Below are 22,969 nucleotides of genomic sequence, written 5' to 3' on the forward strand. Positions count from 1 at the left end.
GATGATCGATTTATTGTAACAACTTCTTTAAGAAATCGACGCCTTAACGCTTTTCAACTGCAGCAGCGGCTTCGTGTTGTACGAAGGGTGGCTGTAAGTGACTCTACAATTAGAAGAAGGTTGAAGGATCGTGGACTGGTACCGCATAAGCCAGCAAATGGGCCGAAATTAACTGCAGACCATCGAAGAGCGCGCCTTAACTTTGCATGTGAGCACCTAAATTGGTCATACCTACAGTGGAGCAAAGTTCTCTTTTCTGATGAGTGTAAAATTATGCTGTATGGTAACGACGGAAGGAACAAGGTCTACAGAAGAGACGGAGAACGCTATGCACAATGCTGCATTGAAGAAAAGGTCAGCTATGGTGGCGGTTCGTGGACGGTTTGGGGAGGAATCAGCGCCGACGGTAAGACAGAGCTTGCTTTCGTGTCTGGGCCACGTCTGCCTGCACTAAACTGTCATCGGTACGTCGAAGAGTGTCTCGAGCCTCATGTGATGCCCTATGCACATTTTATTGGCAACGGCTTCATATTCATGCACGACAATGCTAGGGCTCACACCGCGGGCGTCGTACGAGATTATCTTAACGAAGTCGATATCTCTATTATGGAATGGCCAGCAAGAAGCCCGGACATGAATCCCATTGAACATCTGTGGGATGAATTAAAGAGACGAATTCGAGCAAGAGATCCTGCCCCAGAAACACTTAGCCAGCTGCAAGATGCAATCCAAGAGGAATGGGACAATATACCACAGCATGTGATCGTGACTCTCATCCGATCGATGAAGAACCGTATGGAAGCAGTAATTAGAGCTCGGGGAGGGAATACAAGTTATTAAATAAACGTTTTTTAGCTTTTTTTTTCATTTACGTGTGTTGTTTTATCCATTTCCTTTATACTCCATACGGAATAAAAATGACTCATTTATCAAAATACGAAACCTATGAAAAATTTATTTAAATTTAGAATATTAACATTAAGATTTGATAAGCTCATATTACTCACTATTAAACGACATATAACATTTATTCCTAAATGTACACATTTTTCTGATAATCCTGACAAAACGTAAACTTGCAAGGTGTTTCGATTTTTTTGATGAGAAGTGTATTTTGATCTCGGCTGAAATATATTTTGCAAGTTATATGACTTCATGTGGCGCATCAATTTAGTATGGGTTACAGTTACAGGGTGTAACATTCACGCATGGCTTTACTGTGGTCCAGTGATCCAATGGTTCTACACTTGGTCAACATCAATCTTATAGCTGATAAGGTGCGCACAAACGTATTAAATGAAAACTCAATGTTCGTATATAAAACAGTTTACTGATGTTATAATTATATAAAACTTATAGTATATGCAACTAATCCTTAAGTCTATGGCCCAGTCCACTTACATAAAAACATTTACCAACAATTTCAAATAGTGTAATTCTCACATCTGTAACAACCATCACAATAAAAACATTCGACTTTTATGACATTGGCCGTGTCCGTTAGAAAGGAAGGAGAGCAAATAATATGAGAGGAGACAACAAAATGATTCGAAATATAACTGTAGTAATATATACGTAATATATTTCTTTTATTTGTACTTTACAAAGTACCACTTTTACCGCAGTACCGTAGTACAATAACAATTGTTCAATAATTCATAACGGAAGTAACCAATGTCCTTAACGGCGCCATTAACAAATTGTTCTGTGTTCAACATTCAATAAATATAACTATCTATAAATTACAACTTCCAATACAAAATTCAATTTTCTGTAACAATATTTTACAGAAAAATAACAGAAACTTCATCTAATTATTATAATAATTATATCGTTTGTTTCAAGATGGTATCGAAATTGAGAAAATTGTGTTATTAACAAATTCGTCATATGGTTGGTAAATTAAAATTGTGCCCATTGTTTGCATAGAATTTCATTAGTCACTCTATATTTTATAGATTGTCTACGATTGGACAAATTATTCTAGGGAGTAGATACTTCTAGCTCCAGACGTCTGCTGAATACTTCTTCATGGACTCCAGTTTCTTGAGGAACTGCACGGCCTCCGCCTCGGTGCGGCCGCCCTTCTCCTGCACCGCCTTCAGGATAATATTCCGGACGTCCACAGCCATATTCTTCGCGTCACTGCGCAATAACCAAAACACATTATAGTAACGTATGTTGGTACTCTATATATGAGCGAAATGTACACTTCACAGACAACATGGAAATCCTAGTAATTATTACGTAAGTATGACTAATGAAAAGTGAATATTTAATTGTTGGATTATGTAATTTTAATATAAAAAAAGCGTTATCCCGTTTTCACGGGGTCCGAATACTTAAACTGAATATTTGACAGGTCCGGTTTGATGTCATACTATTGATATTGAGCATACTGATATCCATACAAACGATTTTGACGTTTCGTAAAAAGTTTTTTTGATTCAAGTTGTAATCTAGACTATACAGTATATTGACCTACCCGCAAATGTAGAAATGTCCGTTTCGGTGACCGATGACGTCCCATATCTGGTCCAGGTTCTTCTCAAGAAGATGCGTAACATACACCTTCTGCGGTTGGTCTCGCGAGAAAGCGAGATTTAACTTAACATCGCCATTCTTTTGGAATTCTTCAAGTTCCTGCAACATAACCACAATACTTGTTAATTGAATTCGAAGAACTATGAAGCCACACTAACGAGCTAATAAACGTTTTAACATAAACAAAATGATACTTAAATGAGACATCGATAAAGTTTACGAGTTTCCGTGTCTAAGGGAATTCCGAAATTTTTTAGTAACGATTTACTGAAGATACTGGCAAAGACCTTAACTATATTATAAGCAAATTTGACTAAAGGTCAACTTAAACGCGTTTACCTCGGCAGGCACACCTATAAGCAATGGCAGATTAATCTAGAATGTCGACCTTTGGACGGTGCAAGCTTTGTCTAAAATAGCGTAGCGCACGTGAATAGTTGTACATATTTATTTATTATGATTCACGACCTCTGTACTTTAGTGGTCAAGCCCCTCGATCATTTCGAGCATCCTGAGCAACTGATAAGGGACAACTGTCATCAATATTAAAATAAAATCAAATTATGACTATAGTATAGTGTGGACTAGAATTAGGTTTGTGATCAACGGTACCTCTTGATAAATATAGTCTTGATCCCGATGCCGGCAGCCGAAGTAGAGGATATTGTCCCCGACCTCCTTGCCGTTGGCGCGCGCGAACGCTCTCTCCTGCAGGAACCCGCGGAAAGGCGCCAAACCGGTGCCGGGACCCACCATCAATATCGGTGTCTGGGTTTGCAGCGGTAACCTATAACATACGTTATAATAATTTTATAATAATAGCTAGTCCCAACTGCAAAAATAGAAGTATTTATACGTAAAATTAACAAACAATGAAGTTATAATTCTGATAAATTCACACGTAAATCTTTAAATGAGAACAATGAACCCACTCGTGGTACAGTACCTACAACAAAGTAATGAGGCGATTACACAATTAATCTCATAGTTACTCGGATGGACGTAACGAAAACATACTCAAGTATACGTTTATTAAAAGAACATACACGTACTAAGTTAGTTTCGTAGGATGCTATAAAAATAATACGAAGGAAAGGATTGCTACATAATTGTGGCACAGGCACTATAAAAAGGTAAGTTTACATAGAAACGGTTTAATTTCATACTTTGTTTACGATGGTTGCGCGCTGTGTTGGAACCCTCAGGTTTCCGGTGCAATCACCGGTTTACAGTTTATGAACATAATCGTATCTACGCGCATCTGCGACCAGTTTGTTAGGAAACATGCAGAGTGTTAATGTACGAAACAATCTGGCCAGGTCAGATATAGGTTCTCCATTTGCATGTCCTCTTAATCCACTTTGAATCCAAGCATTGCGTGGAATACAAGTGATTATTTCAATAAACAACTGCATTTATCGTCTCCTGACTAATATTAAAATAAAATATGCATACAAAGGTTATTTTATCTTTAACAGCTTTACGAATACACGACAAAAACAATATCCTTTGGCTAAACTCAACTGATAATAACTTCCGTTATTCGAGCGAAGCTGAGAGTGAGTGCGCGACCTAGACAACACCTCGAAATGCGAATTAAAATACTGTTTCTTATAGTGGTTTTTTTTTTACACGGTAATATTCCAGCAAGATAAAAATGAAATGACCTTACTGATATTTCCCGACATTTTGGTCGCGTAACAACGACCGTAGCCACCAGCTTACGAAGAGTCATCTTGTAACCTCGTTATTAAGAGTGTAATTTATTTTTTACCTTATGGGAATAACATAATGAAGAATGTGTAACGTGGGAAAAGTTTAAAAGTGACTAAGTGTTTATTCACCTCCACTAGCCCACAGAGAAACTGTGGGTTATTATACTCCGGTACATTAATATATATTATGATACATGACGAATAAATGGTACATGGCGATTTTGCCCAACCCGTAAGAGTATAACAATAAGGGCGTGTAGCGGATGAAGATTATGTACGTCATTCATATCATGTGGTTTCCAGGATTTGTGCCTAATGGCAGTAACGACCTCCGTGGTCCAGTGGTTTGAGCGTTGGGCTCTCGATCCGGAGGTCCTACGTTCGATTCCCGGTGGGGACATATCATAAAAAATACTTCGTGGTCCCTAGCTTAGTTAGGACATTACAGGCTGATCATCTGAATGTCCGAAAGTAAGATGATCCGTGTTTCGGAAGGCACGTTAAGCCGTTGGTCCCGGTTACTACTTACTGATTAAGTAAGTAGTTGTTACATGAGCCATGCCAGGGGCCTTTGGCGGTTCAATAGCAACCCTAACACCAAGGTTGACGAGGTTGGTACTCCACCCCACAACCCAGACGATAGAAGAAGAATGGCAATAAGCTCGCCCCCTAAACATAGGACTTAAAAATAGCTGGCGAGGAGTGGATGTATTATGTATATTAGACCACCACTGCCCACACACAGTCGATACAGGCATGACGCTGTTATATGATTATATACGTATATCATACCTGAATTGTGATTTTCTAATGTAGACTGGCACCCTGGGCAGCGGCTTGCCGGGCTCGGGCTTGTTCTCGGCGAGCCATGTGGTGGTGACACCCTTGTTGACGCGGCCTGTGGGCGTCTTGTACTGCACCACCACCGCCGTCACGTGCACTGTGTTCGGGTGCAGCTGGAATAACGAGGCAACGCTATTTATTTGGGCCTATCACGGAGGCCGACCGGAGAATAAGGCCGACCGCACTTTGGATGAATTTTTGTACGAATTCGTCTCGTATCACGCAATCGGGTAGATATTCGAACACCGGTGGTCAAAATATCATGGAATCTTTGGCCTTTCGGGAAATATCCAGTTAGAACTTAAGTAAGTTGGCGACACACTTAAGTTGTAACAGGATATTTGCAAAAAGACAAAAGATTCTAGGATATTTTTGCGTTCATGGTAATGACACACCCCGGACACTTCATATAAACAACATTGTTTTACACAGACACTACACATTGACATAATCCTACACGCGCATCTGTGTGTGTGACGTCTGACGCCATACGATTAAGTCTACACAATGTTCGAGGGGGTGAGGTAAACCTAGCTCAGGCGCTGGTGGGGAGCGGGGAGTTGCCGTTCTATACGCAGTATTATTCCTTACTCTATGGTAATGATGTTCAGTTCCGGTGTTCGAGGAACTACTCAATGACAAACCTTTCAAGTACTATGGGAGCACGGACTGGGTACGTGCGAGTTGATCGCCTTAGATAAGTAATCGTGCAATAAATGTACTAAAACGTACGATGGAGAGTCCTATCCAAAGTGCGAACAGTCTTTCATAATGGATAATTCATCATCTCCCTAGCATTATCCTGTTTTTCACAGGGTCCGCTTACCTAACCTAAAGATTTGACAGGTCCGGTTTTTTACAGAAGCGACTGCCTGTCTGACCATGATGATGAATGATAGATCATTGTATGGGCAAAAACATTATAACAGCAGAATATTGAGTTCTCACTTTTCCATCGACCTAATTTTCTAGCCACTTATTGAACCCATTAGTGGTGGAAGCCCCTAGGCCTATGTACCCCATGCTTAAAATGCGGCGCTCTCGTGACAGGTCGCTACCACTTAGGTAATAAGTTACGTTACAAAGAATACAAAAATATACAGGTATAGAAAGAAACGTTAAGAAAAACTCTGGTTGAATATTGTGGTTTAGTAGGTAGAGCGTACAGTCGGGTCCACTACGCAACAATTGGCTACTGACAGTTTTCGGATGAGTATTTAAAACAATACAAACGCTTATTTTAGAAAAAAACGTATTTTAGCTTTATATAGTAGAAAAAACGTATTTTTCTTCATTAATTTCAAATTTCGCGCGAAATCGGTTGGTGACGTGATATTTTGTCGAGTGACGTCAAATTTCAATAAACCGTAGCATCTCTACTTGGTCTGTGCAATAAACAAAGAAACTGTCAGAGCTTGAAACCTAACAGATAAAGTTTTTGTTTATTTTGTGATATGTGACGTAACACGAAGCTGAATCATGGCCGCCGCCCGTGTTTCGGGTCTAACACAGATAAAAAATCGCATTCCTATTTTGTAAAAATAAAATATATAAATATCTTAAAAACTACTAGTTATTGTATTATTATTGTCAAATAATAAACTACCATATCCGACACATTTTATTGTTACAAGTACAACCTGTGAAGTAGCCAATTGAAAGTTTTAAAATCTTGCGCACATGCACTTAAAATCTTATCAATGTACACGTTTTTGCGATATGTACTAAGTAAGATAAAATAAACTTTATTATTATTATCATTTATTATTATATAATTTACAACGTAACGACCTATCCAAAACGCTTGTCTCAAGTCAGAAGGTTATCTTTTTAACCAGCTCAGCACGTTACTTTACAGCATGGTAACCAGGTATATAAACCAACGCTTTACTGACACGATAAGTGTCTATAGACACTGGACATGGTAGTTCTATTCGGCGATTCACTAATTAGGACCTATTAAATATTGATGACAAATATGATGTAAAGTTTATCAATGCGTCACCGTTATATATATCCATAAGATATCCATGCACTGGCCGCCCATAGAGTCCATAGACTGCCTAATTAAGAGTGTGCTACTACACGAAATGACTTGTTTTAGGGCTGGCTCATTCTAAGATTTTCTTATTTATCAGCCATAAAAAGAAGAAAACACTGTCGAGAGTTAAGAGGTGAATGCAGACACGCTACTAGATTAACAAATAAACGAGAGAACCTACAACGGATATACGTGAGCATTTCATTTGAATAAGAACCAGACTTATATGTCCGGGTGCATGAATGCGCTATCAGCGCGCTATTCTCACTAGGAGAACTTTGAGCGTATCTTATCTATCACCTATTTATCGATTGTTGGATCGATAGCTACTATTTCAATTAGTATTTTAACTGCAGAGAAATTATATATCAATTTAACGCTTGCTTGCTTATCGTTACGACTCCAGACATATTTAACCACAAGGTGACGAGTCAACGCCTTTACTGGCAATAACATTGCAATGCCAATGATAATAAAACGCTAAACTTAACAGTACTAAAAAGGCAATATAATAACACACTTCATCCCACCAGGAAACACAGTGATGGCCAAACGTAATTCCGACACGACGGCTGAGTAATAAAATAGCTGAAGGACAAAGTACACAGAAACACGAAATAAATTACATACCACATTACAGCATGCATTTTTTTTCTGTAATTTCGAATAATGCAATCAAGATAAGCTCATTAAAGCATTTCGAAATCAACTGTCAGGTAAGACGACATTGGAGTATAAACAAGATCGAGGTAAACAAAAGGTCGCACATATTGAAAGTCACGCGCAATCATGCTACGTCAGCGGTCGGTTTCGTCGTCTACACGCGACGATGACAGAGGAAATAAAAAATAAAATAATGATGTGTTACTACAATAAAGCTAACTGTTTGTTGCAATGTCGCATAGGTCTGTCATATTTTTATAAAATTACACAAAGATAATTATCGGCATACTTAACTATAGAGTTTCCCATAGTTAACAGGTTTGAGCAATTTTTGTTATTAAGTTGTTAGCATAGGGAAATAAATTTACCTTAGGGCTAGATGAAATAGAGTAGTATCTGGGCTGCAGGCGCGGAAGCAACTCGCAGAGGTGGTCCAGCGGCGGTTTACATGACTTGATGTCCTCGAGAATGTGCACTATGTTCCTACACGCGTCGACTACGAACGAGTGGTACAAGGCCTTGCCTTCTTGTGAGTTTGTCGCCATCAGCATCAACTTCTTTTTGTCCTGAAACAAATTAATTCAACACTACAAAGGCAAGTTCAATAAAATGCTTCTTAATTTTATTTCGATAAACAAAATGACAATAAGTATCAACACTTTAGAAATCTGCATAGTGTTAGCAAGTAATATCATTGCTTATTCTATAGTGTTAGGTACTAATCTGTCGCCTGAGATGAAATGAAGTGTTTGCATACGTACCTACCTACCTACATCATGTTAAACAATACATTATCCCTTCGTCATTTGTCACCACACAAATGAGATCATAAGCAGCATGGAATGTTGTAAAGTGCATATATGTAATGACAGCTATTTCGTATTTTAAATCGAAATTAATTACCACAGAAATTGCATTGATTCGCCTTCAACGCGTTCGTATAGGTAATTAATTCTCCACGGAGCGTTTACCGAAGCGAGCGGCTGAATACGATTTCTTTGACCTTTCATTCAAAATAAAATGTTATTTTCCTTTGATTGGAATTATTAAAATTTAAAAAATAGGTTGTATCTATACAACGACAATTATTCAATTCGGCTCATGGACAACTTATCGCAAATACGGCGCGAGAATGTAGATTACGCTGATTTACGCTCAATTAGTGCAATTCGCGTTCTGATTATAGTTTATTTCTATCTGTCTGCTCATAATACTTAATCAAGCCCATAATATCCTGAATCGTTTAATGTTTAAAGGCAAGTGCTTATTATTGATCAGACAGAACATAGAATCGGATTTGTAAACTTGCGAATTGGTATCAAATACCTAACGTCATAGAGTTTGCTAATTAGACTACTGAATTAAAGTTTATAAGAATCGTACGACAATGAGGTCGGAAAGGTCGAGAAAGTATTTATTAAAAGCAACGAAATCATTATTCAACACGTCACTCACGTACACATTTTTTTTTCAAATAGGTATAACACGTAAGCACTCGGTGAAATGTTTACCTAAGTCGTGTCAAACGCGTGTACCTACGCAGACAAGATAATAGTAGTCAGACGACATCTTGTGTTGTTATTAGGCGTCCTTTGATAGATCCAAGATATGAGATGAAAGGGCCTGTTATACAGTGAAACTTGGTTAAGTGGGACCTGGATAAGTGAGAAACCTCCATAACTGGAACTCATGCTGAGGTCCCAACACTTTGGCACTGAATTACCTCTGTTAGTGGGACGAGGTAAGCCTCTATATCTGGGATTCGTTCTTTCGATTTATCATCATAGTTACCTCTATAACTGAGACAACGAGTAAATTTTATATGCATATTTGCATAAACCTCTGTAACTGAGATAACATTGTTTGTTTACTCATTCTTATTCTACCCACAAATTCCACACGTAATTCCAAGAACGCAAGTACAAATTTTGAGCTTCAATTACTTACCTTCATTTTTAGTTTCGCTTTACTATCATACAGATGTTTATTTGGAAAATACATAACACGTTATTTTATTTAATGATCGCACCTGTATAACTGAAATAACCTGTATTCTCACCTCTATTAATGGAACCCTCTGTAAATGAGACAGATATTTATTTATACCTGTATATCTGAGACACTGGGTAAGTGGAATACCTCTATAAGTGAAACGACATTGCAGGTCCCTTGATGTCTCACTTAACCAGGTTTCACTGTACTAGCAACCCTTTGCTTGCGTGATCACTTCCCCTAGTCAATTTTTTTTCGATTATCCGATATGTTTCATTAAGCAGTAATAACAAAGTTTTTCAATGTTTATAACAAACGCAAACGTTAGAGATACCGATTCCAATATAATAAATGTACAAATTCAGACGTGCGTAAATAACTACTATAATTCTTGAGCAATACCGTAAGTGTAGCAGCGAAGTTAATGGTTCTATTACACATAAAATATTGAGTACAGGACTGTCCTACTGACTAACATGCGGAGGAAACGTATCTCTACGCCATAAGTTCGTACATAGGTGGCGGTACTCAGAGATTTTTTTTTTTATTTAGATAGGTATACCAACAGTACACAGATTGTAAAGTTATAAAATGCAAGTCTTAAATTAGTTTTTGTATATGTGCTCCAATTACAGGTACACACAATATTCGTAATTACAACAAAAACTTATATATCTAAGTGTATATATATTTATATATAATAAATATGTATAAAACTTAAACAGAAATTAACTTCTAAATTAAAACAGCCATAAATCTTCTTAGAAAACATAAAAGTTAAAACTATAACATATAGAAACAATACAACAATGTTGATATTTACCTCCTCATCTGAGCAGTATTCCACGAGTTCTCTGAGAATGTGCGTGCGGGGCAGGGCAGTGATCTCCACATAGTGCTGGAGGGCCGTCCTGTATGAGGTTGGGCAGGGGAAAGGGTGCTTCTTGCTGCTCTCCGAGTCTGTGTTGATGAGCGAGAATATGTCGTCCAAGTTGGTGCCAGACAGCTCGCCCAGCCGGTTCACGAGATTGATGTCGTTAATCGGATACACCGCCACGTGGTCTCCTGCAAGTTATAATAGTTGTAAACGCTAGTTGAAGAGACAATCACATTATAATCTCTTTACTGTACATCTGTATGTATATTGTGCCATTTTTACACCGATAAATGCGCTTTAGAATGAAGTGGATGTTTATTTAACCACAATATAACACCAAAAATAAAAAAAAAATTAACAAGTGTCGAGGATAACAATAATTCGTAATAAGAAACATATATGATTCATCATAAAATTTGTTAAAGATATTTCTATGTTACACAAAAATTAACGTCATATATATAAATTAGCACCAAATCCTAAAACTAACACCTCAAATATCGGTAAAGTCGATCACCTATGTCTTGACTGCTGAGAACAAAACTTAACAAAGTTGAGGCCAAGTTCCAGGCCTATTGTTTTAAAACAATTGATACTTGTAACTTCCGAAAAATGTAACGAAATGTATTTCATTATGTAACACAATATTATAAATAAATGTCAGTTTTTTCTGCTCATTGTGTGTTGTGTTGTGTAATTTAGTAGAAGATTGTATCTTTTAGATAAGTGCTTAGTGCTTAAAGGAAAAAAATATGTTAAAATTTCACAACATTTCATCAATAAATACTAAATACACTTCTCATCAAAAAATTCGAAACACTTCCGTTTTCATTGTTTCTGTCCGAATTTAACACAAAAAAGAATTCATACGATGAAAAAAAATACATAAATGTATAGCTGGCAGTTTGGCCATTACAGTAATAAGCGAAAATTCTAAATTCAAAATTAGAATTTCATTTGTTTATCTTATAAACGAAATGAATCACTGTTTTGAGACAAATGTGTGTTTAGGGTTGGAGTACATTTAGCGTTTAAAAACTAAAAATTGGCGCCTATCCTTAAACTTTTTGTTTTTTATTTCAATACTGTGACTTTGGGACGTCTGAAAAAAGGTTTTTTTTCTAAAACGTATGGATACTTCGCCCACAGAAGCCGCCCAAGTTGTGGCATTGCTGGATTCTGGCCTTAGTCAGCGTGTTGTGGCTGCAAGACTGCATCTAAGCCTGTCATCTGTTCATAGAGTCTATAAACGTTATCGGGAGACTGGTTTGTTCACGCGCCGTTCAGGATCTGGCAGGAATCGGGTCACTTCTGAGCGAGATGATCGATTTATTGTAACAACTTCTTTAAGAAATCGACGCCTTAACGCTTTTCAACTGCAGCAGCGGCTTCGTGTTGTACGAAGGGTGGCTGTAAGTGACTCTACAATTAGAAGAAGGTTGAAGGATCGTGGACTGGTACCGCATAAGCCAGCAAATGGGCCGAAATTAACTGCAGACCATCGAAGAGCGCGCCTTAACTTTGCACGTGAGTACCTAAATTGGTCATACCTACAGTGGAGCAAAGTTCTCTTTTCTGATGAGTGTAAAATTATGCTGTATGGTAACGACGGAAGGAACAAGGTCTACAGAAGAGACGGAGAACGCTATGCACAATGCTGCCTTGAAGAAAAGGTCAGCTATGGTGGCGGTTCGTGGACGGTTTGGGGAGGAATCAGCGCCGACGGTAAGACAGAGCTTGCTTTCGTGTCTGGGCCACGTCTGCCTGCACTAAACTGTCATCGGTACGTCGAAGAGTGTCTCGAGCCTCATGTGATGCCCTATGCACATTTTATTGGCAACGGCTTCATATTCATGCACGACAATGCTAGGGCTCACACCGCGGGCGTCGTACGAGATTATCTTAACGAAGTCGATATCTCTATTATGGAATGGCCAGCAAGAAGCCCGGACATGAATCCCATTGAACATCTGTGGGATGAATTAAAGAGACGAATTCGAGCAAGAGATCCTGCCCCAGAAACACTTAGCCAGCTTCAAGATGCAATCCAAGAGGAATGGGACAATATACCACAGCATGTGATCGTGACTCTCATCCGATCGATGAAGAACCGTATGGAAGCAGTAATTAGAGCTCGGGGAGGGAATACAAGTTATTAAATAAACGTTTTTTACCTTTTTTTTTCATTTACGTGTGTTGTTTTATCCATTTCCTTTATACTCCATACGGAATAAAAATGACTCATTTAACAAAATACGAAACCTATGAAAAATTCATTTAAATTTAGAACATTAACATTAAGATTTGATAAGCTCATATTAGTCACTATTAAACGACATTTAACATTTATTCCTAAATGTACACATTTTTCTGATAATCCTGACAAAACGTAAACTTGCAAGGTGTTTCGATTTTTTTGATGAGAAGTGTATATTGCAGTCACTACTAAATGATGTAAACAAGTGATCTTTTACATTATAATTAGACAGATTATAAATAAAAAAAAAACATGTTTACCTGCTTCATATCGCATTTTAGAGTCGGTAATGTCTAACTCTACATGCAGACAAGACCTGTCACCGCCTTTGTGTAACTCTCGGTTGACTTTGATTTGAGCAAGGAAGGGATTTTTGGCATCGTAAGGTCTGAAATTAAATGTCAAATTTAGAATTAAACATGTCACTAGAAAAAACCTGGAAGGATAATGGATAGATGCGGAATAAAGTGACAAAGTTACAACACTAGGTGGATTTAGAGACACCTATAGAGCAATATATTCATGCAATAAAGGGTCATAATTATCCACTATTATGCAGAAACAAAAGCCATGTATTATATATTTTATGTGTGCAATTGTTCGAAGTTTCATATCATAAAATTAAGATAGTTATGATATTTATTTCAGCAATACACGGAACCCATAGTATTATCAACCAATAAGGATAAATAGTACTAGAATACTCACGGTCGTTGAACTTGAAGGGAGTGCAGTCTAGCTATTTCACCAGTGAAGATGTTCTCCGGTGGTATTTCCTCAGGTTTGTGGGTAACCAGACGGAACTGTCTGGTCAGCTCTTCTTCCCCAGTACTCTCAATGTTGAACATCTCACACACTGCAGGCCAGAACTTATCCTTCCATGTGATGAAGTCATCTTCAATGCTGTAACAATATTTTGATACTTGACATTTGTTATTACAACTAATTGAATAAATACACTTCAACATTTTTTTCTTCCTTTCTAAAGAAAGTTAAAGTAGTGTAAGTTAAAACTTACTTTGATTTTTAATAATTATTCATATAAATATTCAGAAAAAAATAAGTGTTATTACAAATTAAAATATCGGGAGTCTCATATCCCTACTTTAAACGCGGTAAGAACCCGTTATTATGTGTTTTAATTATTAAATTTACAAAGTATTAAAAAAGATACTAAAATAAAAATTTGCCTATAACATTTTAAGTATTAACACTAATTTATAGTTTAATAACTCATAACATACTTAGCATCATCGTCTCCAAGACCCAGCTCATAGACTCTTGTGGCTCCCAGTTCCTCAAGGCGTTTATCTAAATATATAGCTACAGCATTGTAGTGTTCATAAGTCTTATTTCCTAAACCAAAAACCTGAAAGAATAGAATGTATTTTATAACAATAAATAAAGTAACTGTTTCTTCCAAGCACCTACAAGATATTGTATTTTGAATGTATTTGATTCTTCTATAATCTATCTTATAATAATGAATTCAGTCTACATTTTGAACACTGCAATTTGTAAATACGAATTTAGGTTAGAAGTCATTCTTGTGGATAACTATGTCAAATGATTCCTACCATGTACCGTAATTTCATTAATGGGGATAAACGTTTTCTATGTATAATTTCGGTAAAATACCGCGGTAAAATCCTTAAGAATACACTCATTTTCGGTAACCATGAAGATTAGTTCCATCTATATATTACACTCATACGCCACTCAAGTACATAAACTAGTATCTGTTATCACAAGTAGGACTAGACTTTTTATTTCATCACTATGCTACTGTGTCAAAATTATTAAAGTTATTCGTAATTTTACTCGACAGTTCACAGTCCACACATAACTCAACCTTGATTTTTTTTTTTTTGGTTTGGTTTTCCCCGAAGGGTAAGGCAAAGGGAACTATGCCCATACAGCCATGTCTGACGTATTTTTTTTCTTGATGATTAATGAAATGATGAAAGGTGATGATGATGAAACCTAAGCCCCCACCCTCGGAGTAGACTCCTACTCCGAACCCCAAACGAATTAACTCAAAAGTCCGCATAAACTTTTGAGTTATGAAGCGGCTTCCTGACACGAAGCGAAAATAGGCAGATACACTTTGTTTATTGAATACCCCAATATAATAACACTCGCGAATGTCTTCCGACTAACTTAATGCGATCATTAACCACAAAACACCACTTCGTATTAATTATTTAGATCATTCAATGAAGAAAGCAACTGTCCCGTTCCCGCCTCCCGCCAAAAAGCCCACTCAACCTTGAACACATTTTTTTGACATAATCAATGCGACGATCTGACAGCTCCACAGCTGCGAATGTGTGACATATTTGTTTCGGTGTTGCCATTTGTTATAATTTCCTACCAGAACATTCTAGGGTAGCTCTTAACAGACGGTGGTCAAACTCAACTGTTAACGCAAAAATCTTTGATCCTTTTGCAAATATCTAGTTAGAACTTATGTAAGTTGGCGACATACTGTTCTAACTAGATATTTGAAAAGACAAAAGATTCTTTGATATTTAACAATTACGGTAATAATATTGCCTTCCGGTGTTCGAAGAACTACCCATCATGCTAATGCTTCTTGAAGTATTATTTATGTGAATTATTACATATTTTTGACTTACATAAAATATATTGTAACGATACAGTGATATATAAATGATTTAAGTTTTTTTATTCTCCTCTTAACCATACGATACCCTACGATACGATATATAACCATTCGTGTAGTGATGAAAATCACTTGTAAAAAAGCAGTGAAGAAAATTCGAACGGAAGCGGATGTGATACGTCCAACTCCAGAATAATATATGAAAAAGTTATTTTTTCTAAACAAATCGATTGATTTGATTACTTTTGTATTCAATTTGTGTCCATGAAAAAACAACTTACTGCGTAATTCAATCCGGTTAGGTCTGGTTCTCCATTCTTCAACCATTCGTACAATTCCATTGCATTGTCAGTAGGATCTCCTTCGCCATATGTTGCCATACAGAATACAGCCAAGGAATTTGGTATTTCTTTAAGTTTCGTAAGTTCTTCCTAAAACACGTATTGCTAAAGTAAGTATAAAATAAAATAGGTATACCTAGATTCTCTAGTTAAGAAATTATCGTGATTTACTTAATCTTTAGACTTTATATATTGATATGTTATGTTTTATAAGCATATAAATTAGGTAAGCTATATTGTATGTAATATTATTGGTAAGTACCTAGGACCTAGCATTCCTTTGTGCAAAAGGGATAATGAAATATACATTTAGATAACAGAGGCCAGACGCAGCTGACCTAAGTTTAAAGTAACGTAATAGATATGAAGCGTACCATATCACATTCTTCCGGGTCGGCAACCATGCCTTTCATTTTATATCGCATGCCTTCTTTCGCAAGGCGTCCGGCGAACTCTTCACCAGTGCCCGTTTGTGATCCATAGAAGACAACCAAACTTCTTCCCGATTGTTGTAATTTCTTTATAAACGAGTTCTCTGTGACTTGTATTGATCCTGCTGGCCTGAGAGAAATACATGCGATCAGCAAACAAGGAAAAAATCGTCGTAATCGTTCGTACAATGTCACATGAGCTAAAGCGATACAAAGTTATCTCTACTTATAATCATTTCCTACTAATAATCTTGTTGCGGATAAGGATAGAACGTACATACGTCTCCAAATAGTAAATGGGTGGCCCAAAAGGTTGAGGTCTAATACGAAAAACAGGGACACTGATATCGTTGATTACATAAAACCCGAGATTACTTGTCATTTGTTTATGACGCGCCTTAACGGCTATTGGCGTGGGCAGAGCCAAAAGTTATCTAAATACAGTACATATTGGAGCTACTCATAGCCAATACCATATCATGATACGATATCATGAATCCTTTCGACATATATCACTATATTTGAGGGAGAAGGTGCTCCTTTCAGTGGTCTTCTAGCTTCTCTCTAGCTAGAGATGTTTATAAGGCCGCCTATTGTACTCTTTCTACCTCTCTTTTGTTTTGTATTTTCCTGTTTGTGCAATAAAGTATTTTAAGTTTTTCAGTTAATCCTACACATTTTTTATGTGACATATCAGTCCGGCAGTCACTTAATCTTAGTCGCTACTTTGTCGGACTATGAATGGACAGTATTTTCTATTAAAAATTTGTTATTTAACCAACCAAACTGAATATCAAACAGGTATATGAATACTGATCTTTCAATAAAATCTGCAAAATACAATGGTACCTATATTTTTTTGCTGTTGTTACAAGAGAGATATTAGATATTCTATAATCTGAAAATTCTTACCTTATTCCATTAACTTTTTGAAATACCGAGTAGTATTTAATGAACTTTTCATTCACAATTCATAGAAAAAACAAAGCATCGCTACTATTGAATCTCTACTTTTTTTTTCGACAGTAAGAATTTCGGAAAAATACAGAAGATTTTTGTTAAGAAAACCTCACAATAGACGAGCTTGTTTTAATTAGAATTTATTGAAATAAATCGAGGTTTTGTTGAAGAAAAAGAAAAAAAAACAATAAAAGTGCGATTTTTCCGAAGTGTACTTATTTTCTGCACAGTGGGGCCCATCTTTCCTGTCGTTTGTATAGAGCTCAACCTTTTGATCACATTTTTACTGAAGTATAATTAAGACTATTGCGTGGTAATCTCAAGTTAGGTACCTTATTTAAATAAATTAAAAAAAAAATCTTGATTGACTAGTCTATTTTATCAGCGCATAGATCAAACCTTTAAAGTATTAATAGATTTTTATTGGAATTATAGAAAGTTGAAATGTTACGCGTATTCCTTTTATAATGTACAATTTTTGGAAACTCAGGGGGAATGAAATTCGTGTTGGTACGCAGGCGAAATCGCGGACAACAATTAGTTTTTTATAAACGACAAAGTCCAAACATCACAACACTACATCCGTGACAAATGTGTTATTTATCACGCACTATCTTATCTTTAATAATAGTCAGTTGTGACATCTTTTGTTAATATTAATTACGTATGTAATTTTCTTTAATAGTTATATTTACATGTTAAATATTTGAGTCATTAATTAATAACAAACTGACATGAATTGCACAATACAAATTAACATAACATAACAAATACTTTATTGCACAAACAGGAAAAAAAAACAAAATTAAAAAAAAAGATAAAATAGAATGACTACAATAGGCGGCCTTATTTTTAAGTAGCAATCTCTTCCAGGCAACAGGAGATATTTAATATTATGTAATATAGCGGGATACTGAAGCATGGGAAATACTTGTACGTATAAAAATAAATAAAAAATAAATACACTTACGAGTACATAAACTACATAATAAATAATAATACACATATAATTGTTATAATAAATAAATATCAATGATAAATTAGTTAGGTACTCGGTGTATGATGGTGACCGCTGGGTAAGTTGATACGATATAGTAAGATATATCGCTGATAATGACTGGCTGATAATCTGATCATTAGTACCTAACAGTGAGTAACAGCGATATAGGTACTAGTGAGGGACTTTCCAGGCTACGTTCCTCAGACACCATACAGATGGCGCTGTACACATTTTCCATCGTTTAACCTTCTAATTTCATGGATAACAGACATATGCATCTTTTATCTTTGTTTTTGGGTATAAAATGATGGCCCTTGTTATTACACCCAGGCACAATTACATCTTCCATCCATTAAGAGTACCAATATCGGTAGGTAGCAACATAATTCTATACATAATGTGATCTAGATATCAAGCAACAAAATATAATAGATTGTATTTTTAAATAATCATGTACCCGAGTAATGAGAAATAGGTAATTATCACTTTAAATCTCAACAGCGCCATCTATAATATTATATGGGAAACGTAGCCTAGAAATTCCCTCATAATTTCAGGGCTTAATAACAAGGGTTTGTTTTCTTTACGTAAACGTTGCTTGGGCCGTCGATGATGATGTTGATAATAACATTACTTTAATTACTCATTAGAAGCTTTATCTAATGAGTAGGTTATTAATTATACTTAGCTACAAACAAAGTGAAAATGTTTTGTTTAGGTATTTTTATTTTAAGAAGTTATGTCAAGGTTAACAATTAAAAAAATGATTGTTAACGGCTCAGATACATAATTGAAGATACATTTTTTTGCTGCGTGTCTGGGTCTTATTTTAAATAGCATTGACATTGAGCTTGTGAGTTGGCGCATAATTTATAAGTTAAAAAAAACGAAACTGCCTAAAAGAGATATTTCGAAGTTTCCTTTTTAAAGATCATACCGGTTTTTACCCTATCGCTAAAAAAGGTTATCTATTCTAAGTTTAGTAAAACTTTTCCCTCTGATGAATGTCACGATGATTTGCAAGTTGCACGTTTATTAATCTTACGAACATTGTACGAACAAATACAGTCTACATTTGTTAGCCAATATGAAGATCTCAAGCCTCAGTCAGCACGTTATCTAAAGCACGTAGATCATGTTTTACAAGTTATGCTAGCTTAATTTATGTAGGTAGGTACCTATGATTTTAAAAGTAATCAATTAAACATTTTCCGCTTCCAGAACCAAGTTAGGTAGGTCTGGAAGTTTCTTTCTCAGAGATAAGCTACCCTGTACTGTGCGTTTTTTGTATATTTCTTTTGTCTGTTCTTTTGTGTACATATAAATATAAAAATAAATCTACATAAAAATAGGGGATGTGGTGTATAGTGGGTAGGGCTTGCATTATCCGTTAGGTTTTTAGTATCCGAATAAAACGAATATTTGAAATGTTATTATCCGGATATCTGGTTATTTAGAGTAATTCGAACAGTTACCTATAAAAACTCTTATTTCTTGGTACTTAAATTAGTTGGACAGCGTCATATGCATATAACCAGTTATTTTAATAAAGGTTTGTCCAGCAACATTGCAAAAATTACGAAATATGATCCACGTACATATCTACCTACCCTGCAGTTTCACAGTTTGCCTTGTTCTCGATTCTCAAGTGATAGTGAAAGTAAAATAAGAAAATCAGAACTGTGTAGTATTAAAAGTAACTGATATCAGAACCATCTGATCCGTTGCAATATTGCTACCTACGTAGGATTGGCCAAGTAAAGGTATAAAATACTAGGTAATGAGTACTTAGTTATTCCATGATAAGTAAATACCTGTCTACTACCTAGAGTCTAACATAGGTAGGTACGAAGGTACCTACATATAACAAGGGTAATCGCAAACAGATGGAAATAATTCGAATGCAATTTTTTTATAAATTACATAGGAAGTGGGTTGTTGCTAAAGTAGCAATTTCTTCCAGACAAACCTTTAGGTATAAGATATAATTTCAATAAATGTGAGACAGACGTACAGTACTACCTAGGTATTTAGCTGTACTCTCAGAATAAAAAATATTGATTTCTGCCATACAAGGCATGTTTCTTTGGTTTAAACTTTAAAGTAACTTGAACACTGAACTTCTTTTAAAAATTGACTTAATTAGGTAATATTTTTGCAACTCGTACGTAGGTACCTACACACTGTGCAACAAAATATTAGACAGAGTATTTTTTAATATATGTACAAGCATAGATAATACTTTGCAAATTGTGTTGGTATAAATAATGCAACTTGTTGTTTCCGTCATAACTTTTTTGAAGTTTGTTGAACCAATGACAAGAGTCGCAAAAGTTGTAACACTTACTGAATTGAATATTTACTGAGAAGTATCTCATCTTTCTTGTTTTCTTTTCTAGAATTGTAAAGCCACCACACGGCTGCACCCAGTAATACGACGAGCATGATTATATCAAATGTGCTAAATAGCGATCCGCCAGCTACGGCCGCGGCAGCCGCATCCTGAAGCACGTCCTGCGTGTTGTCTGACATTTTGGAGGTTATGTACGCTAGCACTGAGGTTACTACGTGGTAATCACTAAGATTGTGCAAGTACAAGGTCACTTAAACAGCGTCAGCACTTTACACGAGAACTACGCAGCGCGTCGGGTGACGGCGCGTCCCACTGGTAACAAAACCTAAACTACACTGATTAATCTGAGCGAGAACGAGAACGTTGTCGACACGGTCCGTCGAATCGACTCGGCTCGAAACGAACTTAACTTCGGAACGAACAAAACCGAGCGAACGATGGCGTACGTGAGCCTCGCGCTACTACAATTATACATAATCATCCAACCCAAGAAAAACAGAACGGAGCAGGCAAGGTGAATCTCATCACTCAATTTAGTTGCCACGTCCTTTTTCCCCCTCTGACATGTTCCATAGACGGTTGTAAAAAGTTTGTAAATGTTATAAAAATAACCGCAATATGTCCTGCAGGATCATGTGTTTTGCACTGTGTGTGGGCTACGTAATGCCAACAAACAAATAAGTAGGACCCACGTGCCTTATAGCTGAAACGACCGAGGCTTCGTTGTTCGATTGCGTTGCGACACCTACTTAGCAATTCAATGCATGTAATCTTGCTGATCTGGAAATATAGTAGGTACCTGCTTCAATCGTTCAACGAACAAAATTATAATCTGGTGGGCTCAGCTGTTTAGCAACCGTGTCGTTCGGTATAACAACGTCAAAAATCATTTTTAAGTTTAATTTGTCTAACACAATATTAAGTAGGTTTAATCGTCGATGGTTTGTGAAAAACATTAAATTCTCAGATAGGCACGATGGTTAAACAACAGCGGACGCCAAATGGACCTCTGACACCAAATGTTGCCAACATATCCTGTTGTGAACAAGTTTTTGCCCAAAAACAACCAACAGATTGGATAATCATCATGCTACCAAGTGTGTTCTGAGTTCTGACTCGATACCGATCGCATCACTTTTTCAGATAAATAAATATATGAAAATGCAGTATTACTTATATATTTTACTTTGCATGTCGAACGATTAAATAGTGTTTAATAAAATATTCATTATCCTACATATTACAGGTTACGTTTCGTCAAAAGTATCTCATTAGACTCAGTAGTCAAGTAGCCAATAATTAAAATATTCCGATGACTTTACAATTATTTCGAGAATGGTTTAGAATGTAGAAATTACCTATGTTGTGCATTTGCACAACATCATCATTCATTTATTTCTGCGGGGCGGAAAGCAAGAGGGAAACCACTGCTCTATTTTTCCCTAAAAAGTAGCATGGAGAATGCTACATACACCGACAAGAGCGTGGCTTTTAGATTAGTGGTGATGTGCATTTGCGAAACGACAACAAGTGGATATACCTACCATATACTTACACCGAATTTGCCAAAGCTTTTGACAATGTCGAACATTTTATTCGTACGTAGTCAAAAGTTATCCGGACCAGGTGCTCATGGAAATTTGTTAAGGTGGGTGCAGTCTTACCTTCAAAATAGAAGTCAATTTGTTGCTGTGAAGGGTAATTTATGTTCACCTGCGTCCGTAAGTTCAGGACCCTCAGTAACTCAAGGCTCCATTTAAGCCCATGGTTTTTCATTATGTTTTTGTTTCGAAAGATCTCTAAGTCCTGATTTATGTGCCGCTGCGCTGACAGGACAGCAAAAAAAAAATACAAAACGTCTTGTTTGTAATTTATGAACGATCGAATCGTGAATCGTGAGGAAACCCATATTCCCGAAAAATTCATTTTTGGAGGTATGTGACCTAACCTGTATTGTGCCTGTTTTCCCTTCACGGATTGGAAGGTCAGACAGGCAGTCGCTTCTGTAAAAAACCGGACCTGTCAAATCTTCAGGTTAGGTAACCGGACCCTGTGAAAAACAGGATAATGCTAGGGAGATGATGTGCAACTAATCAAATGTTTTTAAATGTTAATGAGTGTTTTGTGGTTTCATTTACGTGTAAACACGCACAATTGGGATAGTCGGAGGTTCATCCATCGCAAAATGAATTAAACACCCACACCTCACCGAGCTTTATGTTAGACCAGGAGGTGTGATGAGCCGTATCGCCGTCTATAATAATTAAGCAAACTGAAAAAACCGTAAAAAAAATATAATTCTACCATGAACTAGTGTTATAACGCA

General features: G+C 36.5%; 1 protein-coding gene across 2 annotated transcripts; it reads right to left on the bottom strand.

The window, feature by feature from the left end:
- Window positions 1-1,310: 1,310 nt before the first annotated feature.
- On the bottom strand, window positions 1,311-20,962 carry LOC126367899 (NADPH--cytochrome P450 reductase). Of its 2 annotated transcripts, XM_050011691.1 has the most exons (12): window positions 20,638-20,962; window positions 16,274-16,460; window positions 15,840-15,989; window positions 14,177-14,301; window positions 13,641-13,835; window positions 13,193-13,320; window positions 10,622-10,863; window positions 8,175-8,372; window positions 5,052-5,215; window positions 3,157-3,331; window positions 2,486-2,643; window positions 1,311-2,145 (listed from the first exon to the last, which is right to left on the bottom strand). In XM_050011691.1, exons 1-12 carry the CDS (start codon window positions 20,820-20,822, stop codon window positions 2,001-2,003), a joined length of 2,052 nt encoding a protein of 683 aa, XP_049867648.1. In that variant the 5' UTR covers window positions 20,823-20,962; the 3' UTR covers window positions 1,311-2,000. The 2 variants fall into 2 exon arrangements, with proteins under 2 accessions (XP_049867648.1, XP_049867649.1); XM_050011692.1 differs by lacking the exons at window positions 15,840-15,989; window positions 16,274-16,460; window positions 20,638-20,962 and adding an exon at window positions 14,510-14,773.
- Window positions 20,963-22,969: the final 2,007 nt, after the last annotated feature.

This window comes from Pectinophora gossypiella, chromosome 6 (genome assembly GCF_024362695.1).
Source record: "Pectinophora gossypiella chromosome 6, ilPecGoss1.1, whole genome shotgun sequence".
Taxonomy (NCBI): Eukaryota; Metazoa; Arthropoda; class Insecta; order Lepidoptera; family Gelechiidae; genus Pectinophora; species Pectinophora gossypiella.

What these genes read in the sequence shown, in the direction of transcription:
- LOC126367899 (XM_050011691.1), bottom strand. Translation starts at nt 20,822, where the DNA reads ATGTCAGACAACACGCAGGACGTGCTTCAGGATGCGGCTGCCGCGGCC. An exon ending in CTCAGTAAATATTCAATTCA is followed by an intron (nt 16,461 to 20,637) that starts GTAAGTGTTACA and finishes TATTTCTCTCAG; the next exon opens with GCCAGCAGGATCAATACAAG. An exon ending in ATTAGAAAATCACAATTCAG is followed by an intron (nt 3,332 to 5,051) that starts GTATGATATACG and finishes CGTATGTTATAG; the next exon opens with GTTACCGCTGCAAACCCAGA.